The 20,767-nt window shown below is 41.0% G+C and overlaps 1 protein-coding gene across 1 annotated transcript in view; it reads right to left on the minus strand.

Moving 5' to 3' along the window:
* HCN1 (hyperpolarization activated cyclic nucleotide gated potassium channel 1) overlaps positions 1-20,767 on the minus strand; it is a 296,663-nt gene that overhangs the window by 247,776 nt on the left and 28,120 nt on the right. The window contains exon 2 of the mRNA XM_024571964.4: positions 11,466-11,889. Within this exon, the coding sequence (XP_024427732.3) occupies positions 11,466-11,889 (424 nt within the window). The remainder of the gene's footprint in view (positions 1-11,465; positions 11,890-20,767) is intronic.

Consider the following 20,767-nt stretch of genomic DNA (forward strand, 5'->3'; position numbering starts at 1 on the left):
TCTGAGAGCAGAAAAACAGTCAGTCACTTTGAACTTGAGAGTCCACCACTCATCACCTGGCCTTGCAGTCCAGAAAGTGAACACATATCTACTTTTAGAATCCATATATGTTCTAATGTTATTCTAAAGTCAATAATTTATGTGAGCCTTAAGTATGATAAATCCAGAAGGTCTTCAATAACTCTTTCCTAACAAAAATGTATTAGTAATTTCTGCTAATTATTGTCATTATAAGGTTATTTGGCATTTATATCAAGCATATGCTGGGAGGAATAGGGGAGGAAACCACCACATTAGGACAAACTAAGGCTGCATTTTTGTGAATTTCAGATTAGGTAAAAATGAGGAAGCATTTTTAATTGACAATGTTATGAAAATCTGTAAATGTAGACACTTGGGATTCCTGGTCGGTCACTGGAAAGAGGAGTTCTGGACACGCCTGTCCCTACTCCATGCCGTGGAGTTGAGATGGGCGCACGGCTCCCACCCTCGCACATGGCAACTCCACAAAGCCAGTCCGTCACCGGAACCTGAGTCTCAGAAACCACTGGGCAGTTACAGCTCTTGGATTCTAAATTCCAAAGCACTCACTACCACAGTCCAAACTCTACCTTTTACTTTCTGGCATGATCCAGAATATTGAGGAAAATAGGGATTTCATTCTTTCAGAAATTCTCTGGAAAAAAAAGGCAGTGAAATAATTTGACTGGCTAATTACATCGCCCATTAACATGCTGTCTGGACTTTCAATTTTAGAATTTACAAAGCACTGTAAGTGAATGTTGTCTTTTGATTATTAATATAGCCATAATCCAAGTAAAAGCCATCATCCACATTTTTTAAATGAGAGCAAAGTGTCTGGAAATGACTTGCAGAAGGTACTCCTGATTTCCACTCCAATTTTGCTGAAATGCCTTTACTTTTATATGTTTGCCCAACTCATCTCCACCACAGTAACAACAGTGGCCACGAAAAGCAGCACGTTGAGATAATTAGCATTATTGCAAACATTCCCACTGATGACCAATTTTAACGGGAAACCACTTCCGACAAATAAGATTTTCTCAAAATAGCTTCTATTCACTTACTTCCCAACTGCTTAAATTATATGAGACCCTGGGACTAGTTTCCAGAACCCCTCCTCAAAGTCTACTTTCACTTTAAGACATAATCAGAAAAAGATTTTGACTTTCTTTAAAAAATGGCCTAAATGGCAGACTTAACTCAAAATAGCCACCAGAATTATATAACCAACCAAATGTATTTCCTTTTCACACTAAGACAGGAATCCTCTCGCAAAATCTGAAGTGCATGTATCAGCAAGACAAAGAGAGGAGTCGAAGTAGGTCTTCCTCAGTCACTACCCTGTGCAGTTGAAGGGTTCTAATTTTATTTATTCTTGAGCTTTCATAAGTTATACTGTCTTATAAAACTCACCTTCTATGGGGTGGAGGGATGGGGAGAAAATGCAGACAACTGTAATTTAATAACAATAAAATTTTTTTTAATTTTTTAAAAAAGGGAAAAAACTCACTTTCTCTGACACCTTCTGATATATTTCAAAGACTATGTTTTGCCCAAAGAAATATGAATCAGCTGCCACTTTTGACATATGCAAGCATACTTTTGTTTCCCAAAATATTTCAAATTGATGAAAAATACTTTTGACATTGTATCTAACTAAAGTGAAAGAGTGATTTGTTAGGAGCTGACACAATAAAAGCGCATATTTTCCCCCCATGATTAGTTAGTACACCCAACATTTCCTTCAGAGACAAGGTCAACTTCACCGTATTGTTTGTAACAACAACATGGTCTCGGGCGCCGCTGTGCCATTTGCCGGCTATGTCACATCTCACCACACCTGTTTTGTTTTACACAGGTGCACGCAGAATGCAAGAGCGACTGATCTCAACTGAGATCGTTCCCAGATAATTAAAGTAGCACATGCTTATTATGAAACACTATGGCAGTTGAGCTAGAATTAGAGCTGAAACCAAACTCACATCATAAATTGTGTCCACTATTGACAAACCAATGGTATTCTCAGTTTTCACACTGGTAGCACAGGACGAGTCCACCATGGCAGCCGCCAAAATGTATGCTGCATCTGCCGGCACCACAGAGGGAAAGTCTGAGACATTTTCATCCAGAAGCTTCAGGCAAATGTAAGGCTGAATGCATTTTGTCCTGAGTTTTGCTTCAATTCCTCATTTGGTATATTTTGGGCAGAAATAATACATAATAACATTTGTAACACTTCAAATATTTGGAAAGGCAGCAAGCACGCTCAAGTGCCAAGAGGTGAACTCTGTTGATATTTTTCGTATTTTAAAATAGTAGAAACTCATCTATTGATGGGCACATGGGCACAGCCCAAGAGCCCACCAGGAGATGAGTAGATTGAAAAGCTGTGGTCCATTTGCACAATGGAATACGACACATGGGCAAAAAAAAAAAAGAAGGAACTCTTACCCTTTGCGACAGTATGGATGGACCTGGAGATTATTACGCTAAGTGAACAGTTAGAGAAAGAAAATACCATATGATCTCACTCATATGTGGAATCTAGTGAACAAAATAAACTGACAAAATAAAACCAGAGGCATGGATACACAGAACTTACCGACAGCTGGCTAAAGGGAAGGGCGCTGGGAACAGAAAGATATCAGCCAAAGGACACACACACGTACATCCATAGCCCATGGACACAGACAACAGTGTGGTGGAGAGGATGGGGGGCTGGGGCTGGGTGGAGGGGGAACCAAAGGGGGGGAGTGGGGGACATCTGTAATAGTGTCAACAATAAAAATTTTAAAACTAAACTAAAATAAATAAATAAAATAGTAGAAACTTTTATAATAACAATTTACACTTTTATAAAGTTATAGTTTCAAAGTGTATATACCAATAACATTTTATTAAGCCTCAAAAGAATTCTATGAGAGTAGGCAAACATGACTATCATTCTCATCTATAAATGAGGACCTTGACTGATTTTGTCCATGATTTCTAAATTCCCTGGGAATATTTCCCAGGCATCGGCACATGCAAGGACATACATACTTTCAAACTGGGTTTCCTAAGTGGCCACGTTCCGTGTGCCTTCTCTGGAGCCTCGCTCTGACCCTCGACCACACTCTCGAAACCCATCTTCGCTCTTCTGCTTCGTCTTCTGTACCATAAGTAGTTCTAACACTGAGTTCAAAACGCTCTACCGTTTTTGCTTATCTGTTTGCATTTTCACATGTTTGCTTTTCCTTCTGAATTGAGATTCCCTGAATGGCATCATTTAACTCATTTAGCAAGTTCTCGTGCCCCATTATTTCCCAGACATACTATGCTGGGAGCTGAAGATGAGAGAAATAGGTGTGACCTCTGCCCTTCTGGAGTTAATATATACTTGGAAAGGCTTGTGCGAGGGACATTACGAAAGCGATGAATGTCACAAAGCAAAGCATGCAGGGCTCTGCCAGCATTACAGATGGAACTGACGTGACCAGGGAGATGCTTAAGTTAAAGTCAGAGTCAAAGAAACAAAGTGTGATGAATACATTGAGGTGGGCCAAAGGCATAACGCTGTAGAAAAAAGTGGGCGACACATGAAAAGGCCTTAACACGGCGTTGATGACAAACCTAAAGAGGTTTAGCATAGTTAAAGAAAACAACCAGCAAGTAGTTTCCCAGGTGGAGGTAGAACTCCCATGTCAAATGGCCTTGAACTTTGGAATTTGTCCTAATGGTAATGAAAAGACACATTGGCAGAAGGTGGATGACATGGTAATAATATAATACTTATTCTTCAAAAACATGACGTCTGAGGCCCTCAGGAGACAAGCAAGGGTGAGTTTTAAAATCTAGTAATGAATCCATGATAATAATGTAAATGAGAAATGGCGTGAGTTGCTTTGGACTAGGATGGTGGCAGAGAACTGAAGAGAACCGGAACTGGTGTCACATTCGGGAAGTGGAAGCAGTAAGGCCAGGGTGGGGTGTGTGCAGTGAAGGGTAGAGCAGGTCAAGTGTCTGGTGATGGAAGGAGATGTGACTTTGGGTGGTGGGCGCACAATGCGATAGACAGATGATGAATCACAGAACTCACACTTGAAATCCATGTGATCTGATTAACCAATCACCCCAGTAAATTTAACTGGAACAAAGAAAGAGAAGAAGTCAAAGATACCTCTTAAATTTCTGACTTTAGCAAAGGGATATGAGAGAGAAGGAGGAGACTGGAGGGGAAGTGGACACAATGAACTTGAGGAGCCCAAGAGTAACTTTCTAGGGATAGCACAGCACCGTGAATATTTTGAGGCATAAGGTTACATAATTTTGAAACTTGGAATACAAGTCTGGTTGTCTTCAACATATAGCCACAAAGTACATAAAAACAGGCAAAACGGGAGGATACACTGGACCTGTGACAAGGCATTAAGGAAGCCTAATATTTTAATGTAAAACTAGTGTCCTGAGCGTTCCCAATTTGGTCTGACTGTTTTGGCATTACAGTGAGATTTCCATGGGAAAAGCATCAGGGTTATACAGACCTGATTCAGGGCCCTGACCAAGGAACATTCATAAAAGCATGTATCTCACTCCTAACGCACACATGCAGGCACCCACACAGTTTATCAGTCTCATCTTACTTGTCTTGACTTAACATTTCACATCTAAACAGAACCCAACACATCATACCTTAGAAATTCGGGGTTAAAAAGCACACAGTATAATACCAAAAACAATGGTCTCAGAATAAAAATGATTATTTGGAGAAGGAACTTAACAAACCCTTTGTTTAACCTGAGGAGAAAGTATAGGTAAAGAGACACAGTTTTTACAGATGTGAATATCCATCGTCATCTATTTCATCCAGACATCAAAAACCAAGCAATTAGGCGATTATGAGAGAGGGTAAATGAATAACTTCCAAGAGGGCCGTTCTGGCATTTTAGAGCCCTAAAGTAGCATAACCAGCAGAGGACACCTAGTGGTCTTCAGCAGAACCAATACTATCTGTGCAGAAATACTAACACACACACACACACACACACACACAGTGGGCACACATCAGTTTAAGTATTTCAGGTAATCCCCATGTGCCTCATTTCATTTAAACATTACACCTGTTCTACCAAGTTCCAGTCATTAATAGCTCACTCTGTTTCTCTCCAGACTAAATAGAAAATACAAGGCACAAGTTTAATAAACACACATAAATGCTAACTTCTAGTAGAGGATCCAATTCACACCACCATGTTTTTGGTGGAGAGAAATACAAATCTCAAATATAATGGTATCGATAGTAATATAATTATATTCATATTAAATTAATATAGCATTAATTATATTAAATACAATTGATACTTAAATTATAAAATATAAAATAGACTTTGCATATGGCCTCTTTATATTTTATCATTTGATACAAACATTTCAAGGCCAAGAATACCTGGCAAAGATAAACATCCCTTTAGGTGTCTCAAAAAGTACCCTGCTTGACGCTAGCTCTACATACAAGACACAAAGGAGTGATCACTCTCCCCTGACTGGTATCAGCAGCTCCATCCTCAGTGGTCTCCAATCCTCTGCACTCTTCCACATCCTAAAATGTAAAGCCTCTTCCTACAAGGAGGCTTCAAGGACACCTTCCTGAGCAAGCCAGTCCCCCACCCCACCATTGCACAAATTCCTGTCTACACCTTCCAAACACCCTCCCTTACCCCCAGGGTCTGGAGGTCAAACTCCTGTGCTGGGCAGCTTGTCCTACCCATCTTACTGGAGCGCACTGGGCTGCTCCCATTTCGTCCAGCTAAGTAGTCCAGATGCCAGCTTCAGAGCTCACTCAGGGATCCCTGGAGCTCTCTCCTTGCACAAAAACACATACATACATACATACATACATACATACATACATAAACAAACAAAACTGCACACACACAGCACAATTCTGTTGTACACTCCCTTCTTTATATCACCACTGACCACACCATCTGTGATTATTTGCTCGCGTGTCTGTAGTTTCTACATCTGGGGTCTGCTTTGTATTCTCAGGTGCAGTATCTGCAAATAGAAGCAACTTAGTGAATGCTTCGGAGTGAAGAGTGCATCTTCCCTTGCAATCACTTAATGGATTTAGAGCATGGAGGATGCCACGTAGTCAGCGGACAGGCAGGCTCTGATGGCCCATTGTGATCAGAACTCTGTACTAGTCAGCGGACAGGCAGGCTCTGATGGCCCATTGTGATCAGAACTCTGTACTAGTCAGCGGACAGGCAAGCTCTGATGGCCCATTGTGATCAGAACTGTGTACTAGTTAGCAGACAGGCAGGCTCTGATGGCCCATTGTGATCAGAAATCCATACTAGTCAGCGGACATGCAGGCTCTGATGGCCATTGTCATCAGAAATCCATACTAGTTAGCGGACAGGCAGGCTCTGATGGCCCATTGTGATCAGAACTCTGTACTAGTCAGCGGACAGGCAGGCTCTGATGGCCATTGTCATCAGAAATCCATACTAGTTAGTGGACAGGCAGGCTCTGATGGCCCATTGTCATCAGAACTGTGTACTAGTTAGCGGACAGGCAGGCTCTGATGGCCCATTGTGATCAGAACCCTGTACTAGTTAGCGGAAAGGCAGGCTCTGATGGCCATTGTCATCAGAAATCCATACTAGTTAGTGCACAAGGAGATGCAATGGCCAAAGTTGACACTGACACTTCCATGTAGACATCCATGTCCATCAACAGAAAAAAATGCATATAGGCAAGCGTCATCAACCAAGCTATCAGCAAGAACACGTACAAGCAGAGCCTGCAGAGTTGTTCAAAGTAAAGGCAACGAGGAGGTAGGACATCTTCTGGAAATACATTTAAGCCCACTCTTCAAAGGAGGAACAGAAAGAGAAAGGCTTTCCACATCTGAGGTGTGGCCCATGCGAAATTACAGAGGCAGAATGAACCATTTTCTGCAAGAAGCCTCGCATAACTAAGAAAACCAACAGAAAAGAGGTGTTGGGTGCAGAAAGGAAGTGACCTTGGTGAGATGGGGGATGGAGTGCTGGAGAGCCTTGGAGGCACAGCAAGCGAGCAAATGCAGACTGGAGGTGAGAGGTAATGAGTGGGAGGCTCTCCAAGCCCTCACTGATGGCAGCTTCGGGAAGCGCTGCTGCTTGCTGATGGTGAGCCCCCCATTCCAAACAGTGAAAGTACTTATGGTATGCACCACACACAAGGAGAGATAAGCAATTTATAGCAAGAGTTCGTTTCTAAGCTAAACCAAATAGAATGTTAAAATCCACCAAAGACAGAAACTGCAATCCGAATTAGCTCCCTGTGGGATAAATTTCCTTCTTAATGCTCCATTGTTAAGCATAATTTGTTGATAAATCTGTCTCTAAGCTGACATAAAAATCTAGTATTGATTGCTAGAAGAGCATTGCCATGTCTCAGATGCATTATTCACCTGAAATTGCTATAGACACATACGAATCTCAGAACCACAAGCCCTCTTCTCTTTCTTGCCGCAAAATGGATTTAGGCCATTGTGATAGGTCTAAAATAAAACCCACATAAGGAAGGTTGAGGGGATGAAAACAATAAAATATTCCAGGTATGTGTTCTAAAGCCATAGTTACTATACCAGCATCATGCATTCCCACGGTTTTTTTTTACATCGCCCATGGCACTGAATCCTACAAACAGGTGACTGATACAGAGTAGTATTTCTCTTCTCAGTTACTATTTCCTAAGTATCTAATACTCTATAATGTGCACCCATATTTTTGGCCCAAACTTTCAGGGAAAAAAAATACTTTCCTTTGAAGTTTAAATTCAATTATCTATTTATTTCTATTTAAATACTTGTTTTTTGTATAAAGGAATTTCAGCATTTATTTTTGAATATATTACGGTACAAGAAATTTTATGTAACCAATAATTACAAAACACAAGAACAGATACAAAGTATTTCAGGTACCACCCATGTATAATGCACATCCTTATTTTTCCCCTCAAAACTTTGGGCAAAATATGGTAATTTCAAAGATCATCCCCCTTTAAAAACAAACAAAACTAGGATTAGCAGCATTCAAGGTTCCTAGGGCCCTTCACCTTTACTAACTGAATAATCTCCCTTTACTAAGCTCTTAATCTTCCTTTATCTTTTCAGTGGCTTTTGATGGTCAAAAATTATCAATAATAGTCCATTTAATTTCTGAGGATTTCCTCACCATATGTCTCTTTCTGGAGGATCACAGGCAATTAGTTCCCCCTGTGATAGGTTACAAAACAGCATTCCGGCTGCGGTCCCTGATTTGACTTGAACTATAACAATAAATACAATGCTGAATGCAAGAAAGGAGTTTTTCAAACACCAAACTACCACAGTGGGAAAGATGCAGTCAGTTTCCTGGAAATGAGGGGAAAAGGCATTTTCTGGCCTGATGCAGCTAAAGAATCTGTCCAGGGTTCACCTCCCCAGGCACCCCGTACATTTGCCTATGAAACTTGACACTGGAGACGCAGCAGCGCTGAAAGAGCTCTATTTTTTGCATCTTACAGCCATTGATCTTATAACCGTCTCGGTAAGAACTTCTCTCCTGACTCCTAACACCACGTGCTTCAAAAATACGTCGGCCGAGTCCGCTTTTTCCTTGTGCATTCGCCACAACTTTCGACTTCAGTAAGGACAGTGACAGAAGGGCTCAGTTTTAAAATTTGTCTCTTTCATTCACAATATTTCTCTAATTTATCTGGCTTTGGTGCTTCTTGTGGGTTTTTGGTTGAACTAATTCAGACCAGAAAAAAAAAAAAGTACCGTTGGCAATGAAAGCAGTTCCCTATAGCAGGCAGCTGCTTTCCTTGGAAAGGATTCACTCAGAACAGTGGCAGCTTCCAGGCTTCACACCTCACTTCCCCAAATTTGCTGAATTTAGCACTAGCTGGCTTGGTACGAAAACACTCGGAACTCGAAGGCAGGCGGGCGAGCACACATCCTCCCGGGCAGTCTTCTTCTGAATGCGCACGGAGCAACTGCTGCCAGTCTCTTTGTTGTATTCTACTCGTAAACACATCCTTGTGCCATTTATAAAAATCGAGTAGAGGTTTGCCAGTTTGCAACCATTCAAGTCCCTTTGTGATTTTGGTTTGAATCAAGTATGTGATGAAATAATGAATTCCTATTAAATTCTGGATGAATTATTACTGTTTCTTCCCTGTTTAACAGTGTTACTAAATATCCATGCCATTAAATATCCATGATATATGTAATATTATATGAGGGTATCATATAACCAGGAAGACATTCTCCACTTAAATGAGCTTATGGTTCATTTATTATCAAGGTCATTTATTTATAAGAAAGATCTTGCCAACTCACAACTCTGGCCAGAGTGGGATTGGTTACCAAATGCCTGTAAGTGCGTATTAAATTGCATTTTACAGTAACGGTGGCAGTGAGCGGATGCTGCTGAATTACATCATGGCATCTTTAAAGTACCATCCTGGTACACAGATCTGGGTGCTCGTGACCGCTGCCAGGACCAGAGGACATCAGCTTTAAGGAGTGTCCTCCTGTTTGCGCACATGGCCTGCGCCCGGATCTGATAGGAAGCCATCTGCTCCTCCTGATGCCGCTCTCGAGGGTAAATAGGTGAAAACTACAAGACACTGAAACACAGTCACACTGCCCACTGCATGTTTAATGGACTGGCTATTTCTATCACGGACTTTTCATTTCACAGGCTCGTCATGAAAATTTCTGTGTGTGTGGCTATGTTTTAAGTGGTAAATACTTCCCTACAATTGTTATTCAATATATACAATAACTGAATATGAAGGTATTTCTCATTAAAAGAGTATATGTCATAGTTCTGTGGTTAAGAGCATTGCCGCGAAGTTAAATTGCCAAGGGTCGAATCCCAGCCCCACCTATTCCTACCTCGGTGAATCTGAGCAAGTTACCAGAGTTATTGGGAAGATTGATTTAACAAACTAATCCAAGAAAAGAATCAAATATAGTACTTGACATATAATAATACTTCAATATACATTAGTTATTATTATCAACAATAGCCTTGGTTTGATATTAATCTCAAATTAGTACAATAAAGTTTGAGAACCAACATTTATTACACTTTTGATGGAATGTGCTATCTAGACACATTACAAGATGAATCCATCTCTCAAATGTGCCTCATTTGATTTTAAATATCACCCACATCCATATTTTAGCAGCGATCCATTTTTAAGCCTTTTCAGCAACGTCTCACGCAGTGTTTATGGCTGTATGTCATTTCCTGAAACGCTGTGAACCAAAATGCCATTGACAAGCACACGGAACGCTGCCACAGCCTCGCAGAAGGCAGAGCTGATGCTCACAGAAGTTCCATTTTATGACTCATTTAAACCTAAGTTCCAAACTATAATTCATCCTCAAAATGCTAAAGATAATTTCCGTAATGAGTACGGAGGCAATGAATGCGCAGCAGGTCTATTGTTTTCGTTAGTGCAGGTCTAGCACTCGCACAGCCTTCCAACCCTCCGTTTCACGCCCACAGGGAAACTCAGGTTACCGGTCACGTCAAAAGGACAGGTAGACTTAGACGGAGAAGAGAATCGAAAAGGTCAGCGTGCAGCCTGGAGATAGGAGCGTAAACTCCTTGGCGTGGTGACAGTACATTTAACTCCAGCCTTTGGAAATCCCTGCTGTCGGAGGGAGCCCTTTCAGTTCCCACCGACTGTCTATGAACAACCACAACCGTCACGCTGCTCAGCAACGTACTGGCCACGCTCACTACACTCATCCACCATAGTGTTCGTGTTTTTTATGTAGTGTTCCGCCTCCTGGGAATGCTGCTTTTCGGCATTATGAAATGAGTTAATAGGGAAACAATCATAAACAATTATATGCAAAGCACAACAAAGAGCAAAATTATTACACTCAAATCAGTCTTTACATATACAACGTGGAAACACTCAAAGTGTTTTTTAAGCACAAACTCTCTGAAAATTCACTATGAGAGGAACCATGTGCTAGACCATCTCACAGAGTTAATGATACAAACTGGGTTAGCAAACAGACCCTCCACGGCTTTCTCAGAGATGGCACCTGATGCATTCACATCCGATAAAAACAACCATCCACAATGCAGGAGGGGCTGCATCGGTTAGGATAAGAAAAGCATTGATTAAAGAGGATTTGTTAAGAAAAACCTAAACTGATGTAAAACAACCATTTTAAAATCACTAATTTTTAAAAATTTTTTTTAATCTTCAATCAATTCAAATCTAGTATTTGACCATACCTCTTTTGAAGACACACATATATCACTTATGTGCCAAAAATAAATAAAAATTTTCTCGCTGAATTTCATAGAACTCATGCATACCATAGTTGTTCATTTTTAAACAGTTATAGTTAAAAAAATCATGATATAGTGGCATTAAAAAAGTAAAACATGTCTTACCTCTTCCCACTGATGTATGTATCTTATTAGTCTTGAAAGTCGTAATAAACGCAAGAGACTGAGAATTTTTGTAAACCTCACGATGCGGAGCGCCCTGGCTGTCTTGTAAACCTCTGAATCCATTCCTTTCTCCACAATGAGAAAGATATAATCCACTGGGATGGATGAGATGAAGTCAACCACAAACCAGCTTTTCAAATAATTCATCTTGATCACTTTAGGGTCCAGGATGATTTCAGAGCTGTCCTCATTGACAGTCCCCGTCCTAAAGTTCATGATCAGGTCCAAGAGGAACACGGTGTCTGACGCCACGTTGAAGATAATCCAGGGCGTGGTCGTTTGTTCTGTGAAGAACGTGATGCCAACGGGTATGATGACCAGATTTCCAACCATCATTATAAGCATTATTAAATCCCAATAAAACCTACAAGAAATTTATTTTAAAAATCAGATTTTAAGATGCAGACAATAACCAGACCATTCTTCCCCCCACCATAAAAATGCATATTACTGATTTATGGTTAAATAAATGAGTAAAAGGACAAAATGTTGGTTATATAAATAAGGTAACAAATTCTGTCAATGGAGACAAATTTCAATCTGAGTAAAGTTAACACACTCCTAGAGCAAGGCATTATAATTATAGAATTCTAAACATTTTGTTATCGTGTTACAGAAATAAATTCAAAATACCCACAACCCCTTTTATTTGGTGAAAAAGTAAAAAACACCTTCCCCTATAGCTTGCGTGGAAATCTGGGGGAAATATAAAACCAGAATATCTACCTTAAAAGAAAAACTGCTTTTGGGAAGATTATTTAGAATTGCTTTGAAGTTCTTTATATCAAATTACCAATCACAGATTAGAATAAACGGTAATGAACACACCACAGTAGAAGTACTGGCAACGGCCATGTATGTGGCGGAGATCGGGCGAAACATGGACTCCAGAGCCGCCCACCGCTGCACAGTACTCCAACGATTCGGGGCTTTTCTTCTTTAGATTGAAAGAGGAAAACTATTTTTTTCCTGAATCTAAAAATAATTTGAGACTCTACTCTAGACTTGAAACTAGAATTTATGATTGCTAACTACCTTTTGAAACATTATTTCCCCTTACGTCTCCCCTTACATCATCTCCCCTTATATTTCTCCTGGGAGAAAACCAGGAACTTTCAGGTTATTCCAAGTTAATATATTGTAACTCAGTTCTTTGGAGGTGATTATGTTATTTTCATTTGGATTCTTTCAAAGTCTATGGACACTATAAGTAGACTATTTATACTTGTGATACTATGTACTTATAACATGGAAGAAACAAATTGGCTATTACAACTCCGTAATAATGAAAAGTCTGGAAACATGAGTTACTTTATCCTGGCCATAGGTATCCCATTTGGGAAGTTCTGTTGCACAAATGATATAAACTTGATGACAGAAATTTCTGTTAACCAAGATATCTTTATGTAACATGAAATGTCCCCCTTAGATTCGGTGGGCTACATTTTGGTAAGGTATACATTTGTGTAACCGTATCAAAGTTACCAGCGTCCCTAACTATGAACGGCCCCTGGGATGAAAGTACTAGTGTGACAAAGAACTATAAAAGGCACTCTCTCCCCTTGTCCCCACCCATCCCCAAGATGAGGTAAAAGGTAAATGTTTGTCATTTTGAAGGTTTCACCAGTCTTCCTGTCAAAACTTAGCTGTGCATTTACGGACAAGTATACTAATACCCATGTCAGTCATACACCATGCACTGGCTCAGTGCAAACTTCTCTTTTTCTCCTCTCAGTGGAAACATGCAAAATGTGCCACTTCATACACAAAGGACAAAGGCCAGATGTAGGCGAGACGCAGCACAGTAACAGCCATTTCACAAAGAAGTGACGTCATGGAACCCAAAGTGAAACCGTGTGTGCTCTGCACATCTGCACTTGTGCGCACACCCTCACCAGTCTCCTCTGTGGGCTCCTCTCCCCGCCCCCACCCCTGAAGCTGGCGCGTCCCTGGGTGTCATCCATGGCCCTTTCATCTCCCACTCCACACAGGCTCTCTGGGCAGCGTCACACACTCATCCACGTCTTCCATGAATAACCTGCAACTGATGACTCCGGAAGCTTTACCTCCAGTCCATTCCTGCTGTAGGCCTCCCCATCCTCATAACCAGCAGTCCAGCTCCCCTCACACATCTCACACTCCTGTTAAACAGGATGGCCCGCCTCCAACCCGCCACCTCGCCTCCCCCACCTACTCCCCAGCTGCTCGCCATCAAGGGAAGGAGCAACTCTACACCTGCTGTGCAAGCGAGAACCTTGGAGCCGTCCTCGATAACTCCTGGCCCGATATCCACTCGGTCCCACACTCAGACGGTCACCACGCCCGCTGAGTTCTCATACCTAAGCGCAAGGTGTACTCATCCATTTGCCCTTATGATTCCCACGGCGGCTGTCTTCAACCAGAAACCTGGAGACGAGTTACTTAACTTCTCTAACACTAACTTTTGTCTTCTGTAAAGTGAAGATCGTCAGAAAACTAAATGTGCAGAGTTTTACAAATGAAATAAAATAATATATACAAACCACAGATCCTGGCATATACTGACCTGGGGACACAACGTTGGCAGCTTACTTAGTATTTTACCTTCCCTTACTAAAAAACAAAATCCATTCTCATGGGGAGCAACCCGGAGCCCATTGAAAACTGCTCACTTTTTCAGACACTTTTGTACTTCTGTCATTAAGATAGAAGCCATTTTTTAAGGAAGAATCATATTTATACATCTTGGTCAACAGAAATGAAAAGGATAAAGTGCCATCCCGCCTCTATTATTGCAATAAGGTTTGCCACACCGTAGCTTTTTATCGCTGGTATTTAATACAGTCTGAAGCCATTAGATACATTGGTATCAAGATGAAGCTCCATGAATCCTTATCATTTCCTTTTAAGTGGCACTGACTCCATTTTATAGACATAAACACAGGTCTTATTATAAGTTTTGCTTAACACAACACTTTAATTAACATAGACTCATTCTCTGCTAGTCAAGATACCATATGATCTCATATATAAGTGGAACCTAATGAAGAAAACAAGCAAATGAGGAAAAGAGAACCAGAGACATGGAAATAAGGAACGAACAGACAATGACCAGAGGGTAGGGGGAAGAGGGATAGCAGGGAAATAAGGGGAAGGGTCTAGTCAAGGAACATGTATGAATGACCCATGGCCATGGACAACACAGTGGGGATTGACTGAGGGAGCAGGGTGTGGGTGGGGAAGGGGAGAGCAATGGGAAAAATGGGGACAACTATAATTGAACAACAATAAAAAGAAGAAAGAAAAATGCAGTCATCACCCACTCTACAAGTGTGATGTAACTTCTGTTTCTTAAGCAATGCCTATGTCCCTGAACACTGGCCTCACGAGATTCTTGCCTGCCTACCCACTCATTTCTCTTCTTGACTCACAGCTCTGAAAATTTCCCTTTGGACACTCATGCTCTCCCTCTTCCTTATCTTCCAATTCCGATCTCTTACACATTTGATTACAGCACTGTCTTTCCTATCTATTTCCTCTCCCTATTCCCACTGTTATCTCGCTCGTCAGGGCAGAGCTATAGATCTCTTGCTGAGAATATTTCAAGAGACTCCTGTCCATGGTATCTGATCAACGCTGCTCCCCAGTCCCAGAGCCTGCTAACACATCACTTTACCAGGTCCAAAACCATCCATGATCCTCCCGATTTAATAAAAATAAGTTATCCCAGTTGGCAAAGAACTCCTTACATAGCCCCTCACTCCCTTCCCAGCCACTGCTTTAACTCTTTACGGCAAGCACCTCATATGCGAAGCAAAAGAGTCCCTGCCTTGCACAGCTGGGTCTGTGCACAGGAGACAGAGCTACTGCCCTGCCCCCTGTGCCTTTTCCTGTTCGCACTGCTCTCCTTCCGGTCATATTCTGCTGAAGAGTTTCTTGTTTTGTTTTGTTTTGTTTACAACCCCAGAGCAACACATATTTTTCGGTATGATTCTTATTTTGTTATTTCTTTTTTACTAATCATTTGTCTCCGTTTCCTCCATCATCACTGGATTTAAGTTCATTGAAGTTCAAAGCTAGATCTTGTCTTCTGTTCAACTTCTGCCGTGATGTAGATAGTATCTACAGCAGCCAATGCTAAGATAGATTAATTGAATTTTTAATGGAAAGATACACTGCAGGGGAATATTTAAAGAAATCCTTTCTAATAAGACAGAGCCATGAATGCAGTAAATAATGTCTTAATTTATCTTTTACATAACCCTGAACTTGTACTCACTGAGGGTTTTTATGACACAGAACACATTAAAATAAACTAAATAAGAAACCAGATTAGGAATATGTTCTTAGGTTAGACAGCCAGTAAACGAAACAGTTTGGGCTTTGACCCTTGGTTTGGGATGTCACAAAATCCCTCTCCTTCTTTTCATCCTGCCCTGGAGAAACAGTGTTTATTTGTAAAAGATCTTGATTAGATTCTGAAGGCAGACTTGGGTTCAAGGTCTAGTTCTCCTAGCTGCATGGTTTTGGTCAAGGTATTCAACCGTCGTGAATGTCAATCACCTTCTACTACTTTGTCTGCAGGAGACTGCAATCTGTGATGTGTGCAAAGTGTAGCACATAGAACCCACTAGAAAGTCTCTTTCCCTGTAAAACCATCAAATGCAGGGGGGCACTGACTAGAAGAGGGGTGAGTCTGGACAATGAGGGTAGTGTAATAAGCTAGACAATCATTTTTACCTAGATAAAGAGACAAAATAATAGTCCAATTACAGTTAATAGATCACTAATAACCATGACTTTAATTACTAACCAAATAATTTTCATAGACCCATTATTTTTATGTTAAGCATCCATTTTCCCCTACTAGTTTTTGGAAGGGACAAAGTGGCATTGTAAAGATTTGTTCATGATATTAAACTGGGAGGAATTCAAAATTCTTTCTACCCACTGGCATTGCTCTAAGGCTTCTGGTAAATGGAGACAACCCCCTTCCCCAACATGAATTCCCCCTGTCCCTCCAGTTCCCTTTCCTCTTGCAATACCTGCTCCAGGGGAAATAACCTGGCATTGGACATTTCTAACCCAAAGCCTTAAAGAGATTTAAACAGTTGCTATAGTTCACTACTGGAGATGCTTGCCTTTAAATTTTTCTCTCTAAATATTGAATGAAAGGTTCCATTCTCCCCTCTCTCTGGTGAAATAAATATTGGTCACTAAGTAGACTGGAGGAAAGGACTTCTGGTTAAACTCCCAAAATGTACAGGGTTTACATGTGACTATTCTTTTACCCATGACTGAAGTCAACTGATGAGACAAACCTGACCCATTGCTAACCCTCAGACTCACTCTGAAAAATTACATTTTTAATGTCAACCATAAATTGGGCATACGTTGGTAAACCAATTTATTTATAAATATAAATAAACAAATAAATGTCTATCTGCATTTACTTTTTATAAAACACATAGCCCTTGCAATTAAGTTTCAAATTTTACTTAAAACTGATTCAATTTTCAGAAGTCTGATTAATAACCCAGTTATGAAGCACATATCTCGTGAGAAATAACATAAAGGGCTTTCTTTTAAATGTTACGTCCTCTTCCTAGTAAAATCCTTGACAATGCACCCTGCCAAGTCTCAGCAGCCAATCCCTGAACTTGGATCTGACCGGTTCTCAGACGTCCTTCCTCGCCTTGTGAACCTCACTACTTACACACGGAACCCTTGCACTGAGCTGATATGACTTTCCTAGGCTGTGCAGAGTAGTTCTCATGGTCAAGCCTGGTATTTGGTCTAAAGCCTTGATGTCTCTCAAGGACAAATTCATTCTCGAGGATGGTTGGGGAGCGATGATATCAGAAAACAGACAATTCAAACACAGACAACTGGAAGTGAAAATATACTAGCTTTCATAACAGGGTAAAGCCTTGCTAACATTCCCACAGTAGGAATGTTTGGTCTAACTTATGGATAAAACAGAGTTAAGCCATAACTGAAGATATTTACATGATTTTCAGGAAATGTAGCAATGCACTGAACCAGAACATGAGACCGTAAGAGGTATGTTAAGCTAGAGCTAATCTTATCTCTAAAAGGGGCCAGTGGGACAGAAAGGTCATCCACAGGGGTATTAGTATCTGCACCAAGCCCCTTCCTTGCTCACCTCACTTTTCCATTGTGTGCTAATCTTTCCACGGCCAAGAGGAAAGGTTTTACATGGGTCCCTGTACTCTGGTTGGTGGTGTTTTACAACTTTGTCAACTTCTCCTACTAGAAACTCTCCCAAATCTTTTGTTTCTATGATTCTGCATTTTCACCGTCCATCTCTCATACTTACATACTAGCGGAAATTTATTTTCCTCAACCTGTACCAGACTCCCTTTTTCCTGCATTTTAAAGTAGGCATTCTGTGGCCATCTAACCAAACATTCCATCCCTCTGTTCACTCTTGCCTTAGCCTTCATCCGCGCCTGCTGCCTGGACTAATATGTTAATGTAAGTGGTTCCCAAATCCATCACTGGCTGAACCTCTGAGGGTAGTTATGCATTTTGAACTACACCCTGTCTCTCCAGTGGCCTCGGCACATCCCAATGGAATAGCCACCTCACTACGCAAAATCCAGACCGACGAACCTTATGTCCTCAGAACAATTCTCCTGATATTTTTATTTTTTATTGCAGCGTAACTCTTTTTTTTCTTCCTTCCAGCCAGCCACTGGGCATAAAACTTGAAAATTATTCCTGACTCCTCTGTGGGTCCGGCTCTGGGGTGTAACCCGCCTTATATTCCTTCTCACACAATAGCTTTCACAGTCAGTGTTCCGTATTTGCGCCATCGCCAGCCTTCTCTCTGAAGTTTCCATTGTATCATATTCTGCTTGCTAATTTTCCTGGTTCTGCCTGCCCTGGCAAATTACTTCGTACTTATATTCACCGGACTTCCCCATTGCTTGCAAAACAAATGCAATCATCCACAATCCTCTCCAGTGTGTCCGACTCTTTACCTTGAAGCTTATCACTTTGCACGTACATGGTCCTCAGCTAAATTCTAAAAAGACTCCTTTTCAGATGCCTTCAGATACCTTTGCCATTGCCTAATAAATAGCTGGGATTTCCTTCTCCTAAAACTCAAATTCATCCTTTACTTTTCCTAATATCACTTCATTGGTCAAGCACAGTGACCATCCACAGCCCTGTGGGAGTTCATCTCCTCTCGGCTCCAAACTCCAATCTCAGTATTTCTGTGTAATTTCAAGCATGTGCAAACACTTACTAGTGAACAGTGAATACTTTACCATAATTTAGTGCATTAATAATTCAGTAAATAAGGACCACTTAGTACACAATGTCCGTACATGCTAGTTTGTGCTTCTTCCTAGCCAAACCACGTGCCAATCTTCTTTATACTTAAATTGCCTAGCAAATAGTACACATACAGCCAGTTTCCCAATGATCAAATTCTGAATTAATCCCATTTATGTTAATAAGGGTGTATTACAATATTATAAGATTTTAAAGACAATATTATAAGATTATATACAATATATACAATCATTTGTTCTTTCGGAAGGTTTTGGAATTAAACAGATGCAAACCCTCTTTATTCCTCCTTGCTGGTAGAATTATGATGCATGAAAAGTAATGATACTTTTAAACTATTCTTACTTTCTTGCTTTAGACAACAGAAGGATGTCATTCAAATTTGCTTCAAATGAAGGCCACAACTTACATGTCACTGAATCAAAACATGTTTACCCCTAACTGTCATGCATGAAATATATTTCTGTGAGTCTACAGCTTTCACCAAAAGACACAGAAGGGAGCAGAGCGCCCTGAGGGTTAAGCAGGTCTGTGCTGCAGGATTCTACCTTTGTGACGACGTATAGAGTTTTCATAAAAATAAAAATCCTTAATTTACAAAAGGTAAGTAAAAATGTGTAAAATAGCTCTTAGTGTTGAAATTTAGACTTAAATGTTGAAAAAGTCCAATCTAAAACTATTCCGTAGCTTCTCAGTATTTTTATTTGATTTACCATGGAGTGACTTCCCCAAATTTTATTCTCTAGTCGTGACTCTCAGAACTTGATTCCTTAAAGAAAAGCAAATATCCATTCAGTGGTCACGTCGACCGAAATGCGTTTCAGCACTGTTCACTCCAGCGTAGAAATCCAATCAGCTGATGTCCGTTTTCTAAACTGTTCCCAAGGACAGACTGAGAGAAACTTGACACTAGGCGATCTCAGTGAGTGTCAGGACACAGACGCTGAAGGCTCCTTTATCTTGAAGTTCCACTAAATGACTCTCAGTTGCCACGGGCTTTCTATTTGCTGCCTGACTGTCACCCAACCCCAGAAACTTAGAAAAGAAGGAACATGACCGAATTCTTCCCTGTCTAAATACATCGCTAACTTAAGGCTTATCCACGTTTGGAGATGTTAATGTCAGAATCATTCTTCCCTCGCTGCTACCTTAGCCTTTCCACCACATTGCTTGTTTTCATCATCAGTTTCTCTCTCTTGTCGCTGATAAGGAAGGTCGCTTTCCCCTCACTTCCCGTTACTCTGCAGATCTCAACAAACCTGTACCCTCTCTCTTCATTCCCAGTGTGCCCGTGCCACGTGGATTATTTGCATTACTGCTGCAGATTGAGGGGCCCTGGCAGGTACAGACTCAATGTCCAAGCGCATTATTGTGCCCGTAAGTCTGCAGAATATCCACATTTTAAGGAAGTTCTGGAATGTGTTAGTGATCTTGATTTCTGTATATAATAACTTACCTCACAGAATATTGAAAAGGATGGCAGCCCCAGGGCAATAAAGCATAAGTAACATTAGTAGATAACAGGCACTTTATAAACATTGTCTCCTTTAGTACTCAGAAACAATCAAAGAGGTAGGCAGCAGCCTCTAAATCTAACAAGAGGAAACCGAAACCCATCCAGCTAAGGACCTTTCTTAAATTCCTGATGGCAGGACAGAACCCATGACCCATGTGGAGCTTACACTCCTTCCCCCCATTCCACGCGTGAACAAATGACTCAAGGGTTGAAAGTAACGTTAAAGGAAAAACTTTCCCACACGTAGCAGGGCAGCCTAACCGCACACTCCCCAGTCGTGACCAGTCACCACTGAAATGACAACGAAACTGTTTTCACAACAGAAAGCCCAAGCCCTGCAGAGGAGCCAACGCTGCTGCAGCGGGTAGGACCCAACGGCTGGTTTGGTTCTGTACCTTTCAGAACCAAAGGTCCAGAAAGACGC

The sequence above is a fragment of the Desmodus rotundus genome, chromosome 1, assembly GCF_022682495.2.
Source record: "Desmodus rotundus isolate HL8 chromosome 1, HLdesRot8A.1, whole genome shotgun sequence".
NCBI classification, from domain to species: domain Eukaryota; kingdom Metazoa; phylum Chordata; class Mammalia; order Chiroptera; family Phyllostomidae; genus Desmodus; species Desmodus rotundus.